This window comes from Panthera tigris, chromosome B3 (genome assembly GCF_018350195.1).
Source record: "Panthera tigris isolate Pti1 chromosome B3, P.tigris_Pti1_mat1.1, whole genome shotgun sequence".
NCBI lineage: Eukaryota > Metazoa > Chordata > Mammalia > Carnivora > Felidae > Panthera > Panthera tigris.
Genome location: NC_056665.1, coordinates 49003371 through 49024987, shown reverse-complemented (window position 1 = coordinate 49024987; position 21617 = coordinate 49003371). Strand labels below are relative to the sequence as shown.

At 34.4% G+C, this 21617-nt stretch overlaps 2 protein-coding genes across 7 annotated transcripts in view; one reads left to right on the top strand and one right to left on the bottom strand.

Annotated features, from left to right (window-relative positions):
* PIGB (phosphatidylinositol glycan anchor biosynthesis class B) overlaps positions 1–17075 on the top strand; it is a 39694-nt gene extending 22619 nt beyond the window's left edge. The window contains exons 7-12 of one of the 2 annotated variants that reach the window (XM_007081869.3): positions 5743–5794; positions 6923–7134; positions 7739–7803; positions 14165–14378; positions 16013–16193; positions 16704–17075. In XM_007081869.3, coding sequence (XP_007081931.1) covers positions 5743–5794; positions 6923–7134; positions 7739–7803; positions 14165–14378; positions 16013–16193; positions 16704–16841 — 862 coding nt within the window. In that variant the 3' untranslated portion in view covers positions 16842–17075. The remainder of the gene's footprint in view (positions 1–5742; positions 5795–6922; positions 7135–7738; positions 7804–14164; positions 14379–16012; positions 16194–16703) is intronic. The other variant, XM_015537448.2, reaches the window with a different exon arrangement.
* The window catches only part of CCPG1 (cell cycle progression 1), a 42071-nt gene continuing 37011 nt past the window's right edge, over positions 16558–21617 (bottom strand). For 3 of the 5 annotated variants that reach the window (XM_042988805.1, XM_015537447.2, XM_042988806.1), the window contains 2 exons: positions 20111–21519; positions 16558–17828 (listed from right to left, as the gene is read on the bottom strand). In XM_042988805.1, coding sequence (XP_042844739.1) covers positions 17639–17828; positions 20111–21519 — 1599 coding nt within the window. In that variant the 3' untranslated portion in view covers positions 16558–17638. The remainder of the gene's footprint in view (positions 17829–20110; positions 21520–21617) is intronic. The other 2 variants (XM_042988807.1, XR_006218623.1) reach the window with 2 other exon arrangements.

The following is a 21617-nucleotide window of genomic DNA, read 5'->3' as shown; positions in this document are numbered from 1 at the left end:
ACCAGCAAGTGCAAAGACCTTGACATAAGGGTGTATTTGGCATTTTTGAGGAACAGCAATGAGACTGAGCTAAAGGAAAGTGAGTTTGGGAGAACATGATAGTGAGGTCAGAGAGACAGCAGAGGCTCAGATCATGTAGGCTTTTACACAGGGAGATGAAAAGCCTTTTTTCTTCATCAGCAATACGATGTATAGTTTATTCATTCAACAAGTATTGATGTTTTGTATCAAGCATTTGATGATTCAGAAGTGAGGAAGATGCAGTGTCTGCTCCCAAGGTCAAAATTGGTGGAGGGAAAAGAGATAGAACAATAATTCTTGACCAGCAATATAAAGCGTTCTAAGTAGTTATATAACAAAATGTTATAGGAAAAAAGATAATAAAAAGCCTAATTCTGCTTGAAGGGGAAACATTATATAGGGAAACATTTATAAAGTAGGGGAAGTTTTAAATAACATCAAACATGAACATGAGTTTGCCAGGTCTAGGGAATCAGCATGCTTCAAGTTGTAAAAGGCCTGAAGGAGCCTATTCATATAGATCAAATACTTGTTTATTTTGAAGGGAAATATAGGAAAGAACAAATGAGATAATGTATATGAAAATACTTTGAAATTGTACAGTGCATGACAGATATGATTCACAGTCCTAATTAGTCTTACACTCTCAAGTATTGGTACATAGAGTTTGGCCCTAGCCAACAGCCTTTTATGTATTAAGGACACTTTATTTTTTTTTAATGTTTTTTTTAAGATTTATTTTGAGAGAGAGGGAGAGAGAGAGAATCCCAACCAGGCTCCACTCTGTCAGCGCAGAGCCTGACATGGGGCTCAAACTCACAAACTATGAGATTATGACCTAAGCCAATATCAAGAGTCAGACACTAAACCGACTGAGCCACCCAAGCGCCTCATGCATCCTTTCAAAATAACCAGTTGCAGGGTGCCTGGCTGGCTCTGTTGGTAGAGCATGAAATTTGATCTAAGGGTCATGAGTTCAAGCCCCACATTGGGGGTAGAGTTTACTTTAAAAAAAAAAAAACAACACAAAATTCATCTAATCTAAACACCCCCACTTTGTAGATGAGGCAGTGGAGGTTCAGGGAAGAAAATGATACCTGCAAGCTCTTTTGGCTGATCAGGGTCAGAACTGGGACTAGAACCAAAAACCTCTACACTTTGGGCTTTTTATTTTGAAAAAAAGAAAAGAAAAAACAAGCAAACAAACAAACAGTTGCATATCCAGACAAGAATAGTATCTCTAAATATGGAGAAAAATCTTGCTTTAGTCTTAGGAAAATTTCTAATATGTATGGACCTACTTCTTTTTGCCTTTTACATGACCTTGAGAATTTGGGACATCATTTTGTCATTCATTCTGTAAAATCAAACATAATTCAGTTGTCTTTCAGCTGCCACATTCTCTCACCAACAATTAGCAAGACAAAACATAGTATGGGACATCATTATAGATCATGTAGACATTAAGGAGATAAGAGGATAATATGAACAACTTTTTGCTAATAAATTTGACAACTTAAATAAAATAGATGAATTCCTAGGAAAATACAACTTACCAAAACTGGCAAAAGAGAAAATAGTAAATATGAATAGTACTATATATAATAAAGTGAATTTGCAATTAAGAACTTAAAGAAACGCCAGGCTCAGATGGCTTCACTGGTGAATGCTACCATATATTTAAGGAAGAAAAAACATTAATCCACACAAAATATTCCACAGAATAGAAGAAAAAAAAATTCCCAACTCCTTTAATGAAGATCCCATACCCTTGATCCCCAAATCTGACAAGGAACCTTGCAAGAAAAGTCAATTATAAATCAATCTCTCTCATGACTATGAATGCAAAAATCTAAACAAATCTTACCAAATTGAATCTACTGATATATTAAAAAGGAGAATGAATACATAACCAAGATTGGTTTTAGCCCAGGAATGTGAAGTAGGCTTAGTATTTGAAAATCAATCAGTATGAGTCATGACATTAACAGAATAAAGGAGAAAATTCATCTGACTATCTTAATAGGCACAGAAAAGCCATAGGATAAAAGCCTATTCATGATGGGAGAGAAGGGAAGAACCATTAGAAAATGTGTAATAGAAGGGGTCTTCATTAACATGACAAAGATTTCTATAAAATGTTAAAGCAAAATCACACTAAGTCTTGAAGCACTGAAATCCTTTTTTCCAGAGACTGGAGACAATACATGGATGCTCATTATTTCCATTGCTGTTTAACAGTATATGTCCTAGCTAGTGCTGTAAGGCAAGAAAAACAAATACTTGGAAAAAAAGAAGTAAAACTATATGGCATGACTGTATGTAGGAAATCCAAAAGAATCTAAACAATTAGGATTAGTAAATAAATTCAGCATGCTCACTGGATACAAGGTCAATATATGAATACTGATTGCCATTTGTATACTAAAACTAGTGGGTAGTCTCAATGTATCTTGCTATAAAATATGTATTAATTACAAAAGATAATTTTACAGTAGAGAAACTTGACAGATACTTCCTTAATCAAGTGATCAAAGTTAAGGGGCGCAAGCCTGGCTCAATCGATTGGTAGAGCATGCAATTCTTGATCACAGGGTTGTGGGTTTGAGCCCCACATTGGGTGCAGAGATTACTTAAAAATAAAAATCTTAAGTAAATAAATAAATAAATTTTTTGGAAGTGATCAAAGTTAACATTGCCAGTAATTGGAGAGGTCAGTATCCTGAAACTCCTGATTAGAAGCAGAGAAAACACCTTGACCCTTCTGTGGTATTACTGCCATAATGCATAGCCTGAATCTAATCATGAGAAACCATCAGGCAAACCCAAATTGACATACATTTTAGAAAATAAACTGACTTGTATTCTTCAAATATGCCAGTCATGAAAGATAAGGAAAGATTAAGTAAATATTCTAGATTAAAGGAGACTACAGACATACAACAAGTGAATACAAAAAATAATCAGGGTTTTCTTTTTCTTTGTATAAAGGACACTATTGGGCCAATTGGCAGAACCTGAACAAAGTGTAAATTAGATAGCCATAAAAATTTAATATTAATTTCTTGGTTCTCATTATTTGTGGTTTATGTAAGAGAATTTTCTTATTTTTAGGAAATACCACTAAAAGTATAGAGATGAAGGCAAATGATGTCTGCAACTTGTTAAACAGTTCAGGAAAAAATGCATATTTAGAGAGAGGAAAGAAAAAGATAAAGCAAATATGTAAAATGTTAACTTTTGGGGAATCTAGGTGAAGTATATATGGGAATTCTTTATACTATTCTTGAAACTTTTCTCACTCAGAATTATGTCAAAATAAAAAAAGGAAAACTATAATTTACAGTGGCATCAAAAAACATCAGATTTCTATGAATAAAATAATGAAAGGCGTACAAGAACTCTACACAGGAAGTTATAAAACTTTGGGAGAAACTAATGAAGACCTAAATAAATGGAAGAGTATATATACTATCTTCATGGATAGAAGACTCAATATTTTAAAGATATCAGTTCTCTCCAAATTGTGATCTATATATTAAGTGCAATTCCAACTAAAGCCCAGTATGGGGTGTGTATATGTATGAATTGATAAAGCTGATTTTAAATTTTTCAGTGGAATGCAAAATACCAATATTAGCTAAAAGAATCATAGAAAAAAAATGTTGGAAGACTTACACTAATAGATATTAAGACTTATTACAAAGTTATAGTAATTAAAATAACTTAGAATTATTGCAAGGTAAAACAAATAGACTGGTGGAACACAATAGTCCAGCAACAGGCCCAGACATATAGTCGCTCATTTATAACAACAGTGATAAGGCAGTAGAGAAAGGATAATTTTTTTCAATAAATATATAATTAGCTGGATATCCATTTGGAAAAAAATTAACTTTAACTCCTCTTCCCATAAGCAAATAAATGAATGAATAAATATCCAAAAGAATTATAGATCTTAACATAAAGGTAAGAGAGTAGCACTTCTTCAGGATATAATAGAATATCTCCATGAACTTGAGGCAGGCAAAGATTTCCTAAATAGAATATAGTTAAGTATTAACTATAAAGGAGAAGATAAATACATTTGAATACATTAATATTTAAGACTTTTGTTCATCAGATTCACCACTGAGAGTGAAAAAGCAAGCCGCAGACCAGAAGATATATGCAATACAAAAAACATCACCAAGAAAAAAATTCCAATCAATTATATACAGAACTTGTAAAAATCTGCAAGGCAGCAATAGAAAATTGATTAAAAGACCTGAACTTCAAAAGATAAAATTTAAGTGGCCAAGAAGTATAAAGATACTCACCTCATTAGTCATCAAAGAAATGTAAATTAAAACCATCATGACATGCTAGGGTACATCTACCCAAATGGCCTAAAAAGATACAGAGCCCTTACATATTCCTGTGGGAATATAAATTGATACAACCACTTTGGAAAACTGTAAGAATTTATTAAGGCTGATTGCACCTAAACCCTAGGGTCCAGTAATTTCAATCCTAAGTATATACTCAGCAGAAATGTATATGGGAAACAAAAGTTGCATAAAAGAACATTCATAGCACTGTTCATAATAGTTAAAAAAGGGAAGCATAGTGTTCATCAACAGAATACATACATTGTGGTATGTTATTCGTATTCAGTGGAATACTATATAGTATTGTAAATGAATGAGCTACTGAAATATACAAAAAACTGTGGCTTAATCTCATAAACATAATGATCGAAGGAAACTGGACATAGTACATATAGTGTGATTTCATTTTTGTAAAACTCAATAAAAGGCAAAACATCTACACTATCAGAAGTCAGGATAGTGGTTACCCTTGGGAAGAGAGTAGAGATTGGTTGGAAAGATGAAGAAGCCTTTTGAAGTGCTTCTAATGCTCCATATCCTGTAATCTATATGACAGTTACACAGCTGTGTTAATATAGTGATGATTCATGAAAGCTTATATTCATAGTGTACTTTTCTGTGTATATGTTTATGGCAGCCTCTGAGATGGCCCCCATTGATCCCATGCCCTTGATATTCATGTACTTGTGTAATTCCCTTCCTTTGAGCATGTGCTGGACATTTTGACTCCATTCTGACAAGTAGAAATGTGGCAGAAGGGATGACACTTCCAACATTGGGTTATAAAAGGACTGTGGCATCCAGGTTGGTGCCCACCTTATTACTCTGTCTTGGCTGGCTCACCCTGACGTGCCGATCTCCATGTCAGGAGGTAGTCTTAAGAAAAAGGTCACATGTGGGAGACTGATCCCTGATCTCGACAGCCATGTGAGGGAGTGTGGAAGCAAATTTCCCCACCAGGACCAGTGAAGCTTTCAGATGAAACTGTAGCCCCAGCCAACATTTTGACAGTTCATGAAAGGCTCTGACTCAGAGACACCAGCTAAGCTCCACTTGGATTCTTGACCCACAATACTGTAAGATAATAAATATTCATAGTTTTAAGTTGCCAGGTTGTGGGGTAATTTTGTACAGCAATAGATAATACAGTGTTTATTAATTTAGAAACTTTCCTTAAATACAGCCACTGTCAGTGGAAGATCTTTCAACATGTGTAAATCCACATTCAGTTGGCAAAATTGTAAAGCATTTTTAAAGTGACTTTTGATGCCAAGCATTTGCGAAGCCATATGCCAACATTGGGTTTTCAGTAGGTTCAGAATATTAATCACTCTTCTGTTTTGTTTTCCAGATTTATCACTTTAAGTTTGTCTCTGATAATTGATCGGGTTTTTTTTGGTCAAGTAAGTAAAAACATATTAAACTAACAGCTATTTTTAATTTAACCATTTATTACACTAAAAACTCAACCTGACTTCTTAATCTGTGAATATCTGGGAACACAGGCAAATCACTTTTTTAAAATTTTATGGGATACATTAAAAAAAAGCTATTGGCATATACCTTTCATTCAATTTGCTGTGCTTTCTATAAAACATAATTTTGTATTCCTAGTTGAAGTTAAAAGGAGTCTATTTTATGACATTTTTGTCAAGTTTGTACAATTAAGTCAGGTTTGTTAACAATAAAGTTGAACTTTTTAAATGATTTTAATTGCCCCCAAGTTAATCATTCAGAATTCCAAATTAAGCCAAATACTCTCTATTCTTCAAGCATTTTGTTTGACATTTTAATGTCATGACTGTTGATAATGGCCTTTGGTTGTTTTAAGTTCCCTGATTTTAAGGCACTTAGGGGCTCTGGAATCAAACAGCCACAGTTTGAAAGCTAGTGCCCTCATTATTACCTATGTGACCTTGGATAAGTTATGTACTTTTCTTGCCATATTATGTACGTTCCCTATCTGGAAATAACTGTGGTATCTGTCTCATAAGGCTGAAGAGTTAAATGAGATACTGCATGTAAAGGCTTACTTACTTACAACAGTGCCTGGGAGAAATGACCACTTACTGTTAACTGCTGTTGTTGATGTTACTATCTTCTTTGTGCTTTAATTCAAATGGTAATGTTTTCAAAGCTTTATCTTAATAATGTGTGATGTCATAAGGTACTAAAGTTTTGAATATCAGTAACACTCACATAAAAACTATTTTTGAGGATCTTTATCTATTATTGCATGTAAAACTTATATTATCAAAATACACATCAACATTTAATCATGCTTTCTTAAACTGCAGAAACTAGCTTATAAATCAAAAGAACACATTAAAACTTGGAATTTAAAAAAAATGAATAAAGAATGATTTCATGTGGTCATTAGTCAAAATTATTAATATAAACTATCATCTTCTTTTTTTTTTTTTTTAACTTCATTCCTGATTTAATGTCAAGATTCTGCCAAATTCTCTAATGCCAAAGATTCATACCTGGCACTAATACAATTCTATTTCTTTTTCCATCAACTATCCCAGTGGACCCTGGTTCAATATAATTTTTTGAAATTTAACGTGCTACAGAATTTGGGAACATTTTATGGTTCTCATCCATGGCATTGGTACTTCAGTCAAGGATTTCCAGCTGTTTTGGGTACTCACTTACCATTCTTTATTCATGGCTGCTTTCTGGCCCCAAAGAGGTACCGAATACTTTTGGTAACTGTACTGTGGACACTGCTAGTTTACAGGTAAGATTCTATTTGTCCAAATAATTAGACTTTTTTAATGCTACCAAGAAATTAACTAAATTCTTCAAAAAGTAAACTGTCTTCTGGAGATGTATTAACTCTTATGATTTGTTAATGATATTACTTAGCAGACAGAAAAGATAATAATTATGCTGATGCTCAGAATGAATACTTCTGATATCTTTAGTTCACTTGTCAAGGATTACAATCAATTTTTAAGAAGTTGAAAACATTTTATTTGCTTCTAAAAACTGAAACTACCAAAATTTTAAGTACTGAAGGACCAGAGAAATTATATTTTTCAATGAAAATGTATATATCTTTATTCCAAATTTGAGTAATAGGACTTAGTTGGATTAGTAATAGAAATATTTTTTAGAATGTAATTGTACTTTAGAATTTCACATTGACATCAAATGTTAGGATTACTTTTAACACATCATCTCATAACTAAAAAAGAGACCGCTTCCTGAAGCATGAAATTCAGTCTCAGTATTTAGAAAAACAGATGTTAACTATATTTCATTTTAAATATATTTATTTCTCAAACTGTCATGTAATATGAGAAAACACTATTTTCTCTTAATATCTGTTTTTATTATAGCATGTTGAGCCACAAAGAATTCAGGTTTATCTATCCAGTTTTACCATTTTGCATGGTGTTCTGTGGTAAGTATTTTTATTTAATATAGAAAAAGTTGTATTTATATAGAAATAGTTAAGACAATAAATTTTCCATAAAACACAAAAATAGTTTTTAACTAAGCTAAATGAGAAATTCCTAATTACAAATTATATTACTGCAGTATTCCTTTTGCAGCCTACTTTTTCCTGTGTCCTGTAATGTGAAATAAAAACAGGATTTAATATCCAAAGCCTTTGGGTGGTAATATTTCTGGCTGTTAGAAATCTTTCCCTATAAAGTAATGGAATAGGTCTATTTAGCACTTTAAGTTTATGATTAGACTATGAAATTCTTCATTCCATAAATGAAAAATATATTTATAGCTGTTGAAACTACTTTTTAATGTTTCTTTGTACACATCTACCCCTTTAAGACTCACTCTAATGCCTATGCAATTTTTAAAGTGATGCATACCTCTGATTTTATTTTTGACCTTTTCTCCATTTTTCCACTAGGTCTTTGCAGTAATTTTTGTTTTTACATATGACTTGTACAAAGTCTTCTATTCCTCAACTCTGGAAAATGTGAATTTTTACATTGGTTGGTTTGGAAAAACTGAAATTGAAATTACTAACTGCAAGTTTAATTCAGAATAAATGACTGTTGGCTTCTTTCAAATAATCACTAAAAAAAAAAAAAAATCACTGAACTAGGGAGGGAAGAAATAAGTAATCAACTGAGACTGGAGGCTGGGAAAAACTAGGTAGTCAATGGCATCAAACTTTTTACTTAAAAAACAAAACAAAACAAAACAAAACCAAAAAACAGCAAACCACCCAAGGTTAAGCAGCCACCTTTGACCAAGTATACATCATCTCCTACAGATCTCAGATGTACTGTCTTCAGTTGATAGACACACACACACACACACACACACAATCTAAATATTTGATACATCTGAAGTACTGAAACCAAAGGTCATTTGTGTCTCTATAGTCTTACGTCATATAAAAATGCAGGCACAAAAATATAGGCATCAAACAGAACAGCTATTTGGCAAGTCTTAAGAATACTGGGGCCATTCACCAGAGCAAATCTGTTTATGAACCACTATTCAGATTAAAATTTTTGCTTTACAATGATGTGAATTGGAGTTAAAGTTATAAATTGTTTGGTTTTTGCCCAGGTATATTGCCATACTGGAGGACAAATATTTGTGTGTGGTGTTGTTGTTTGGCTAATTTAGGAATTTGGTTTCATTCCATTTGTATAATTTGAGTTTTTCCAGCATTCCACTTCTGTGCCTTCTGTCTTTAGAGAATGTTTTAGAGAAAGACTGAGTTGTGTGAATCCTCATTCCCAGTCCAAAACAATGAATTGTTTAAATGGCAGGTTCCTGGTGACATTTCCAGTCCCAGAGATTGAGATAAAATGCTGATGAGGGTTGAAGAGATCCCCGTCTAATGAACGATAATCAGCCTTTGTGCCATCCTGTGTCCACTCAGAAGGATCCCTAAAGGACCAGGAACTAGCAAAACCCCTCATCTTCTCAGAGAATGTGATCTTTTCCTGTGGACACATGTATCTACAGTCCTTGAATTAGACCTAAAGATTCTAATTCCTAGGAGACTTGTATTCCCACTAAAGTCCGTAGTGAACCAACAGACATTAATCTTTGGATGTTCAGGAACAGTAGCAGGCAGTAGTTCTCTTTTGAGTTGTTTTAAATGGTCCAGTCTGTGTCATGAAATTTTGAGTTTTATTATATCTCAAATCTCAGTTTTTGTTCTTTTGTGACCTCTTTTAACCTGATTTTTATATAAACACAACTCTATCATCAATTGCTATGTAACAGCCACCTTTTAGTGGCTTAAAACTTCACTTATTATGTCTGTAGTTGGCACACTGTCCATTCCACCACATTCTTTTGGTCAAAGCAAGTCGCAAAGCCAGGCCAGATTCGAGAGGAGAGATAAACTTCAGGCTCAGGTAGGGACTGGACACATGAAGAGGAAAAACTGCAGCCATTTTTCAATCTCCAATAATTTCTCTTGCCTAATTTGAATTTCCCTGAGTACTATTCAAAATAGGACCTAACTCTGGAAAACATATCTTCTATATTTGGCTCTTATCCTTAGTGATCTAACCTGTGTCAGTTTCCTCATCTGTAAGACAGGTGCCATTGGTCTAGTAACATTGAAATTTTTAGTTGAACCTCTGTCATTTGTGCTGATGAGGTTCCAAACACCTGCTACTAATTCTACATTGGGTATCTGCTTAATTTGTTTCTACCAAAGTGGCCAATGCAAACTTGCTGGTCTCCGATTAGGCCACTTTGTTTCTCCATATACTATTTTTGTCAAAATTGCACATGCCTGTTGTTTCAAAAGCCATTCCCTAAGTTTGTTTTAAAAAACAATGGTACCCTTCCCACCCTCCCAGTTCCCCTTCTCAGAATCACTTAAACTCTTTTAGGTGGTCTGATATTCATCTCTTTAAATAAAATGCTCATAATGCCTTTAAACATCTTTGTTTTTGGCATTATTTAGGACTTCTCGCTATGAAGATGAAAATAGCTTTATTTCCTCAGCAAAGTAGGAAAACAAAATTCTTCCCGATACCACCCTCTGTGCCCAATATTCTTATTACTCTTATTCTTAATAAAGTCTCCTTTCAAATAAAAATAAAGCCTCTCTTCCCCAGGCCCATTCTCCTGTATGTTACATTACAGAATTAAACCACCCTTTTTCTCATGTAAACACTGAATTTAAGTTAACCTAACAGCTTTCCTAGAGTATTTCAAAATGAAAAGTTCAACACAGAGAAACACCTCTGGTTGGTAGAACCTGGTGGAGACCTTTTTCTTGGGCTTTTAGATTGGGTTTTCTATTACAACTTGCCAAAACCAGGATGTGTTTGATGGGATCAGGAATATACAGCCCCTTACTTTCTCATCCTCTCCATTACAATGAACCTTACCTTGGGAAGAAGGAACTCATCAGTTACTGCTTAAGAATACAGATTGTAACATTAAGTATCCAAAACTTAAAAAGTAATTGTGTATATCAAGATAAATCATGTGATGATTAGAAGATATGGCTGAGTAAAAAAGGAACCAACTCATGCAGGGCCTTCTTTGCATATTCAAGTTTTTAGATTTTATTCTGGAGAGTGGTCAACTGGGACATAATGGTTTAACAATAGTCTGATAGTGATTGGATAAGAACCAGTGTGTGTATTATAAAAATATACTCATGGTACAAAAAGACAAAACCCTATAGTTGTCACCCTCTGAATAATGTAGCCCCATTTCCCAGAGAGAATTTTCACTTTCTTATAAATTCTTACAAAAACTTCCTGTATGCCCTTTTTTATGTACCTTTGTTGGCATAGATAACAGAAGAAAATTAAATATTCTGGGATGTTATTTAGCACTGAGTTAGAATTTATGGTAGGCCTGCCTCGATTCATGGCTCACTTTCCACAATATCAGTTACCTGCAGTAAACTGTGGTTCAGAAGTACATGATCTCCTTTCTGACCATCCTGAGGTCAGTAATAGCCTAATGCTACGTCACAATGCCTGTGTCATTCACCAGACTTCATCTCATCACATAGGCATTTTATCATCTCACATCATCACAAAGAGGATGGCTACATAGAATAAATTTTGAGACCACGTTCATACAACTTTTATTATAGCATACTGTTATAATTGTTTAGTATTAGTTATTGTTAACTTCTTACCATGCCTAATTTGTACGTTAAACATCATCATAGGTATGTAGGTATAGGAAGAGTATAGGGTTCTCAACTATCAGCAGTTTTAGGCATCCAGTGGGGGTCCTGTAATGTATCCCCTGCAGAGAAGGGAGGACTACTGTATGTGAAGTGAAGGAATCTGTATCCTGACAAGTAGTCACTGGGTTCTTACCACGTCTTTATTCTCATAGAAATTACATTCCAGGCTGACAGATTTCTGTAAGTGGTTTATAGAACAGACAGAAAGCTCCCAGAATCTTCAGTAATTGGGAGAGAGGTCTCACATTTCAGGTTAGGTAATGCTTACATTACATTGTGAGGATTATTCCTTTCAGAAGCTAGTTCATTTTAGGGTGGATCCTTTCAATGAGAGCCGCATCTCCATATTATTTGTACATACAATTATGTAAACTTACTGGGCAGCAGTTACTAGGATCTTGTTAATTGCCTCTTTAAAATGGTGAAGAAACCATAGTACTTCCCTGTAAGAAAACCATGGATCCTAAGCTTCTCCTGTGGCACAGACTAGCACTGTAGCTATACTATATTTCAGACTCTCCCTTTAACAACTCCAGTTTCAGAAATCCCCTTGGAAATGTTCAATGTCAGTTTGAAAACCCTCAGTATTCAAATTCAAGTCTGTTCAACTGTTCGTTCTTTCCTTCTCTTCCCAGCATTTTCTATGTATTATTTCCACAAATAATATGGAGACTGAATTCTCTCTGAAAGAATCCACCCTAAAATCACCACAAAGAAATAGAAGCATTACCTAACTTAAGACTCCTCTCCTTACTGAATAAGCTGGAAATACAAGCACATTTTCTTCCAGCATTCTACCTCAAATGCCATTTTTACAACATTCACCAACCACCATGTACTCCAGTTTTGTATCAGTCACTCATAACATTGTCTCCCTAATGCCAGTTTCTGAAAAACTTTAAGGAACATTTAGTGAATGAACAAATTGTTAACTAGTGTACCACTTCCCAGATGCCCAAGTTATACTTTCTTTGAATATTCCTGAGGGCAAGCTGTCTTCTAAAGTACCTTGCCAGGATAGACTTGATAGCTTTTTGTAATCTGAGGCACTAGGTGAGAGGGATCTGTGATACTCCAACTGATGAATAGACTGAACTACAGGTAATGTTATCTAAAACATTTTCTCGAGGAACAAAATTGGGTATCTAAGATTTCTTGCACAAATTTGATTCAGCTATCAAGTAAGTGGCAGGTATCAAATGTCTTGGAATAGATGAAGTTATTTTCATTATTATTTTCAATAGCTGTATTTTCAATTATATTGTTTATATGCATTATGTTATCTATAATCTTCAAAGCAACGAATACAGATAAAAGAAAAGCTGTTAAGGCCCCATATCTAATTAACATTTAAGTGTACAATGAAAGGTGTCTTCAGTTTTTCCTAAACTGAATGTTAACAGTTTTCTTAATCTGCAACAATGGTAACTTGCAAGAATGAGTGTCTTCAGTTAGTGTCAAGTACTAGATGTGATTCAAGTGAAATACAGATCTTAATTTACTCCTGTTTTTGAAACAATCCCTCCTAGGCCAACCTTATGTTAATGTCCTTAAATGGGAATAGTTCAAAATTAATTTTATTCATGTTCAATTGTTTTTAGTGACTGAGCCAAGCTAAAACAGCTGATAACAGTCAATTAGGTGATAATCATGGAAAACAGTGCCTTGGCCCCAGTGGGAATTAGTGCTAAAATTTCAGGCAAGCCACAGACTAGATTCTGGGTACCCAAATTCCAAAAGAACAATGATCTAATTCCAGGAGACAGTACATGTGGATGGAGAATGAGCAAAATGGCAAGAAAGCTTTTTCTTTCCCAGTGGAAAGGCCTGTTCTTTTATGGTATTTTCATCAGATCCTAATGTGCTCATTATCAATGATTATTACTGGGGAGCAGGACTATAGGGGACTTTTACTTTTCATTTACTCTGTTCTGCTTGGGTTTTTTTGCCACATGCAAGAGTTATTTTACAAATGGCAAAAGTGTTCAGCATCTCCAAATTGCCCAACATTGTAGCAAAAGAAGACATAGTTCTTTCAGAGAACGATATCCATCCATGCCACCAAACATATAGGAACTACTGAAAATCTCCCCGGTAGTTTATTTTTCTAAGAGGATACTCTGCTGGTCTTCGTCCAGAATTACTGAGACTATATGTATGCAATCCAATGCTAGTGCTTGGGAGATGAAAGAGAAGAGATAGGTAAACAAACTACTATGTACCATGACAAGCACAGGACATACATTTTTCTAATACTTGGAAAAGTTACTGTTATCCCATTTGCAGATGGGAAACCTAATGCTCAGCAAAGGAAAGCAACTTGTGCCAGAGTTAGAATTCAAATCTGGGTCTGTTGGACTCCCTAGCCATACTTTTTCCACTATCATTTTTTCTAGAAAAAGGTCAAGACCAGAGGACAATGATAGTGAATGGTTTAGAGAAATTATAAAGATCACCTATTGCTTATTTCTTGTTTGTCTATGACAGCATTACAGTTTGTGCTACTTCCATTAAAGATTACAAACATATCTGCAGTTAACATTTGCTTAGCTATCCTAAAACAAGAGTGCCAGTATTATGGTTCAACATGTCTATCTTCATACAGGGTACTCACTAAACCACCTCAAAACGTGGAAGAAACCAGCACTCAGTTTCCTGTTTTTATCAAATATGCTCCTCGCCTTCTATACTGGTTTAGTTCATCAACGAGGTACTCTTGATGTCATGACTCATATTCAAGAACTCTGTTACAATAATCCCAATATATCTTCAGCCTCAGTGTTTATAATGATGCCTTGCCACTCTACTCCTTATTATAGGTAATACAAATTGTTCCACTATATGCTATTAAGAAAATGAAACTGACTACTTAAATTCCTCAGATTCCTGAGTTTAAATTAACTGACCACTGATCAAGTGATCTCTTTTCATATCAGTTGTCTCACCTATAAAAATTAGTTAATTCAGTTAGATGATATCCTAATGCTTGAATTAAGTGTTTCTGAGAAATATAACACTAAAATTGCCTTAATTTTGCAGGACAGTTTAAAAGATATCCATTTGGTCCTATGCTTCTGTTCTAAGCTGCATTCATTACCAAATGCCCAATAATGGTACAAGAGTAAACTGCTTTCTTTTAAAAAGTTATACACCTACTTAACCTGGCTTTAAACAATCTGAAGTTAATTTTCCATGTGCATAGTCAACTAAATATCAAAGCTGATATCATTTTAAGGTAACTTAACACTTTTGCAATACTCTGCTTAACTGAATCATCAATGCCGGATCATTGATACACAATTTGGAAAGTTGGGATTGGCTAGCAAAAGCCACCAGTTTGATTTAAGACCCCAAGTATCCCTTCAACTTGAGGCTCACCTACTATATAAAAAAGACCAGAGCTGAGAGTGGGACATTCACTATCTCTCCATGCTCATGATAGCAGTAATGCTGCAGACAACAGGAATTGTAAAGGCACCAAGATGCTTTTCATACATGGTTGTAGCAGTTGATGTCTTAGGCTTTGAATAGTTCACCAAGTTCTTATCTTACATTTTTCAAACTGCACAATGGAGCAAAAAATGTCTAATGCCTACTTTGGAGTAGAAGCCTGGCAACTTTTTCTCAGGTGTTTCTATTTTCTCCCTGAAGCAAGATTTTCATCTCCTAAATTATAAAAGTCCATGAAGTGTTAGGTCTTGTGTAAATTTACTTGTATGCATTTCACAGATAACAAAAACCTCTATCACATAGTTATTTTTCCTGAGGCTAAGTTATAAACATGGCTTTTGCATAGTGCAAGCAACTGGCTTAAGTTGTCCTAATTCATCAATCCATCTTTTTTACATGCACTCTAGTCTTTCTATGCCACAACAAAACCATTACTTATTTGGATTTTAATCAGTGAACATATGTTGCTCGGTTACTAAAGCTTATTTAAATAAATCTAAAACAAACAAAAAACAAAAACCACACAGGAAAAAACTTATTTAAAGGATGTGATCCATCCCCTTTCAGAGCAGAAAGGGAAGAAAGCGAGAATCCTTTGTGGTTCATGAAATTTTCTACCTTGCCAATTAAGCCTATGGGGAATTACTCTTATTAACAAGTAACCTACCTGGTCCCAAAGGCCCCTTCCATTCTTGCAAGAGCAGACTGTTACAGAAGATGGAGTCTCCCACACTACTTACTATCCCACCTTGAAGTGACGTTTCATGCTTTAGTTTGGACTTGAAGCTTATGCTGCTGCGGCAACAAGCAACATGGTGTAAAGAATCATATTGTCCATCTCTGAGAAAACTACATTAAAGGCTTGCTTCTTCACTTCAAATGGAACCCATTTAAGATTCAGATTTCACATTTTCTTATGTGAACATGATGGATTTTAAGAGTACTTTGAAAAAAAAAATTTTTATTACTTCTTGTAACTTTTAACTTAACTTTCTCTTCACAGCCATGTCCACTACCCACTTCCAATGAGATTTCTCCAATGTCCCCCAGACCTGACTGGAAAAAGTCAGTATCTTGATGAAGCAGATATATTTTATCTAAATCCCTTAAACTGGCTTTATAGAGAGTTTCACAATGATTCAACACTGCCTACTCACTTGATCATCTTCAGCATTTTAGAGGAGGTAAGGAAACATGAAAAAAGGGAAAACTTACTATTTATATTTCGCCTCAAGTTTAGCACTCAAGTAAATAGACAACATAACTTTTTTAAGGTCCCTTCCAATACCCATATATTTTTTTAAATGTTTTACTTATTTTTGAGAGAGCATGAGCAGAGGAGGGGCAAACAGAGGGGGACAAAGGATGTGAAGTGGGCTTTGCACTGACAGCAGCAAGCTGATGAGGGGCTCAAACTCAAACCGTGAGATCATGACACTCAATCAACCGAGCCATGCAGGCACCCCACCATCCCCCATATTTTGTAATTCGTCTTTTCCCTGGTCAAAATCCGTCCCAGTTCTATAACTATCAAGATACATATGTTACTTAACAAGTTAATTCTTTTATTGAGGAACTATATTGTTTTATTAAGAAAAAAGTGGTAGAGACGCAAATGAGGTCATTCTAAAATTCTTGAAACAGTGCTCAGCAAAATGTAGCCTTTATTTACTTAAACGTTTATTTACTTCTAGGAAATAAGTGCTTTCCTAATTTCAAGCAGCTACGAGAGAACTGCTGTGTTCTTCCACACTCACTTGCCAGAAGGTCGAACTGGAAGTCACATATATGTCTATGAACGGAAATTAAAAAGGAAACTCAACAGAAGCTGAAATTCTCAACTGTGTTTAAATCTTTTCTAGAGAAACAGACATTGCTGGGTAGAAATATTCAGATGCTGCATAAACACTCCTGTAAATACTGGGTAAAATTTATGAACTAGCAAAACACCACTGAACTGATTTACCAAATAACACTACTGAGGAAATGTATGAAAAATATCACAAAGTATAAAATCATATATTAATACAAATGCCAGATTTTAAATAAAGACCTTTAGTTTTCCTCATGGTGTAGTTTTATTGTTTCTTCCACAATATTCAGATGTGCAAGAAATTTCACAAAAGAACAAGTCAGCAAGCTCATAAGGCAGCAAATTCTTCACAAGTCAACGGGCTCTTGAACCCACAAAAAGACAAGAAGCAAGTGTAAGATTATAACGTGTTAAAGATGAAATTCCGTCACAAGGTACTTTTTCAAGCTCTACTGCAAATTTAACACAAATATCAGTGTTAATTACACTTTGTCATAGGATTTGAGCTTGCTTTAAGCTCATACACTGAAAGGAAGACTCATTTCATGCACAAAATCTGTTGCATGCCTGGCTTCCTTGAAACTACAGTTGAACATTTCCAGTGCCAAAAAAATTTCAGCAAGACTAAACTACAGGAAAATGCAAGTTAGTAAGCTTTTGCTTGATGCTTCTGAATAATAATGTAAAGTCATCAAACTGATACTTAGAAATGATAGAAAGACATTATCTTGATAATTTCATTTTAGTTTCAATACCAAACATTGTAGATACCATCCATGTTTGTTACCATTTTCTAATTTAACTTAATCATGACAATCAATATTTAGGGTCAAAAGGTAACTGCCCCAATTCTATTTCAAGATTTGCCATGTGTCTTCCATTAGTGCGACCATATTTATGCCATTTACCTTCCCTTTTATAAGGTTGTGGCTGAGGGTGCTTCTGCTCTTGTTTTCGATGCCTGGAGTTTTCAATATTTACCATACGTTGCTTTTTATCTGGTCGACTGAAAGCAGTAAACACATTTTTCATCTATGTTAGAGTTAAATTTAAACAAGAAACAATTTTAATGTTTTTCTCCATTAATTATCTGAACACTCTGAAAAAGGATGTTAAATTAACCTGAAGTATAATCCTAATACAACCATACCAAAAAGATTCAGTATTATACTTTTATCCTACAGACAGAAAAAATAGACAAACATAACTGTAGTGGCAACAAAGGGGAAATACTCAACAAATAAATAGAAATGTGACAATAAAATAATGAGATGTGTTTCCATTATTTTTCCTCTCCTGCAAAACCAATCCCTCCCCATTGGCTTCACCCCTCAGCAGGAATATGTATACATTTCTTACAAACAAAAGAAAGTCTTTTTTTTTTTTTTTCCTCTTTACAGCCACAGCTAAGGTTCATAAACAAAGGTCTGTATTTACTGTTTTCCTCAAACTCCATAATCAGGCTTCTTCACTAAAGAATCAGGCTTCTTCACTACCTCACTAAAACAGTCCATAATGCCATTCATGGCCACCCAATTCCCCAACCAAGAAATCCAGTCTCTTTTGTTTAATGTTTAAAGCATTTGACACACGTTTGTATATTCCTTTCACTTGAGATGATCTTTCAATTTTCATGATGCTATTCTATGGTCTTCTTCTCAGCCTTCATTCTCCACAACCCCTTACGTGTTAGTGTTCCCCAAGAATCTGATAAACACCCCCAGCCTAGACTATCTATATGCACACAGAATTTGGACTAGAGTCATGTATCTAATGGCCAACTAATTTTTTCCATGTGACTGTCAATAGGTACCTCCAAGCCCAATTCTCAATTCCAATTCCCCTTACTCAAAATGCCCTTGCATCCCTTACCTTAGTGATGCCACTATCCAACTAGTGATCCAACCCAGAAATCTGGAAGAAATGTTATTTTCTACTTCTCTTTCACAAGAAATAGCACCAATTTTTCTTCTTATATATTATTCAAATCTGTCTCTCTCCCACTCATACTATTAACCTAGTTAATCATCAGCTCATGTCTGTACTTTTTCAAAGACCACCTACCAGCTTCACTCTTTCCAACTAATCCTCCAGGCTATTGCCAATGATCCAAAATGCAATGAAGCAACAAGTCTTTTAGCATAAAATGAAGTCCTTCTGATCTTCACAAAAGATCTGTTATCTTTTCATACCCCAGCACTACCTTGCCTCCTTAAAAGGACATGTCTTCACATCTCCAAATGTGTGCAAATGAAGTTCTCTTTGAATAGAATGTCCTACTCTATCTGCTTGACAAATTCTCATTTCTCCTTCAAAAACCAGTTTAAAGAAGTTCAGTTCAAAGACCACCTCACTCATGAAGCCTCCCAAAACATCTCCAGGTTGAGGCCACCACATACAATATCTCCATTCCTCACTTTATTTCTTATATTTACCTAACTCTCCAAAAGCTTGTGAGCTCCTTGATGGCAAGAGTTTTTCATGTTTCATCAGGGCAGCCTCACACTGTTTTGCTCATTTAGGCACTAGATATTTAATGACTAAAGATACCAGAATCAGTCTCATTATTTTATAGACACATTACATTTATTCAGAAAGATTATATATAACTATCTTAAAGATAAAAAAATAAAGCTAACATTTGAAGATTAGGTGAGTTTCAGGTTACAGAATATAAAGCTAATAAGCAATGAATAGTTTTATTTAGAAATTATGCATATAAGCCACACATATTATAACCTGTAGCTTGCTAAGTTTGCCTCTACCTTTATCAAAGATAATTTTGTACTAACTATTAAGTATCATAATTTAGTTGCTAAGTGGAATTAGATAAGTAAGTGGGTCAATGCAAACTGTTATACACGAGTTCTTCCAATTTCAGAGTGAAATCTGAATTTACTCACCCAAAGTGAGTAAAAAAATAAAAGATTAAAGGAAAATAATTTCACTTAATTACCTTTTCATATAAACTATAATGAAAAGAAACAAGATAGGCTAAAATAGGATCTTTTTTCCTTAACATATTTTTAAGGCAGAAATTAAACCATTTGCTCGAGTCAAAGTGATCATATGAAATTTTCAGTTTATAATAGCTATTAAAATTTTATCTTTCCATTTAATTTATTCTAAATTCTCTAGCAATAAAGTACTTTTACAAATAACACTTTTTTTTCTTTACAAAAAGTACTTTATGGATAGTAACATTCCAAGATGTTAAAATGATAAAAATGCTACCCAATCTATAAATGTTAAAAACTATTATAATAACATGGTGCTATGTAAACCGACCTGGGTCCATATGGAGGGGAAAGAGTGTGACCAAAGAAGTGTCTATATATATATCCATCCAACTTCTCAAACACTCCATCATTATCTACTTGATATTCCTTCATGTCTTTAAGATAATCTTTAACATCATTAACAAAGTCTGTGAAGAGCTTCTGATCATGTATAAAGACACCATTTAGGAAAAACTTATTGATGAACTGATCAAGTTCTTTCCAGTGATGAAAACTATCCAGTTTTTCTAATAAATACCTTTCAATTAACTGTCTAAATTCATCTATCCTTACAGGATTCAACACTTTCATATTAAAAAGGTTAATGGATTCCTGTTGAGCACATTCAAATACACCAGAACAAGACTTTCTGAAAGAATCAAAATTTGCACTACAGTCATGCTCAGAACTGCATTTCTGTGATTTTGTATTTTTTCTAAATTCTTCAAAGTGAATTGGCTTTTCTTTCCTTCCCTCTCTTTGCATAGTAGGGCCTCTATTATTCTGGTTTTGTGTACGTGACTTATACTGTGGGTGTAAATATTCACTAAAGACTGTCGGTTTTTTAGCTGCTTCTTCTTTTGTTGCACCAAATCTTTTATTGCCCTTTTCATCAAAGATATTCTTGGTGGTATCTTTGAAATGCCTGAAAGTGGATTTAACTGAATCTGAAAACTTTTTCAGGTTTTCTTTCACAGCTTCTTTAGCTTGTTTAATTTTTTCTTTATGATGTCTCACAAACTCCTTGGTAGAATTCTTCATGGCATCAAATGTTTCCTTAACTGAACCCAAAAATGTTTCCTTTGACTTATTTTTAGCCCTGTGGTTTCCTCTGCTCCCTTTCTTTTTTCCATCAGTTTCTTGTTTTACATTTTGATCTTTTGCTTCAATATACAGCCTTTCCCACAAATCAGAACGCTGCTGTTCAAAGTTTAGCTTCTGCTCCAGCTCAGTGAGTCTTTCCCGTAAGATTTCTATTTCCTTTTTTTCAGTCAATACGTTCGGAGAGTCTGGGTTGCCATATGATTCACTAGAGCTTAACTGCTGGAGTTCCACCTTTAAAGCCATGGTTATCAGTCGTTCTCTCTCCAGTTCCTTCCTTAGCATCTTTGCTTCTGCCAAAAGAGTCTCCCTTTGATTAAGGAAGCTGTGTGTCTTCAGCTTTTCTTCTTCCAGATGCTGCTTAAGTTTCTGATTTTCTGTAACTAATTCAGTACCTGTCCCTTTATCTTCCAATAGCCTAATCTGTTCTCTTAGTTTCCTTAACTCTTCCTGTAATGAAGATAAGGCTTCTTCTTCCTTCTCCAGAGATATTCTTAAATACTGATTTTCTGTATCAAGGTTCTTTTTCTGAGTTTCAAAGGCCATCTTCTCTTCTTCAGTAAGGGCCCAACATCTTGCAAGGTTTTCCTTCAATGACTAAATTTTTTTGAAAGAGAAGAAAGAAAAATGTCAAATGCCTTATTTAAAAGCTCAATTTAAATCTGTAAGATGAAATCATATATAACCAATACTCA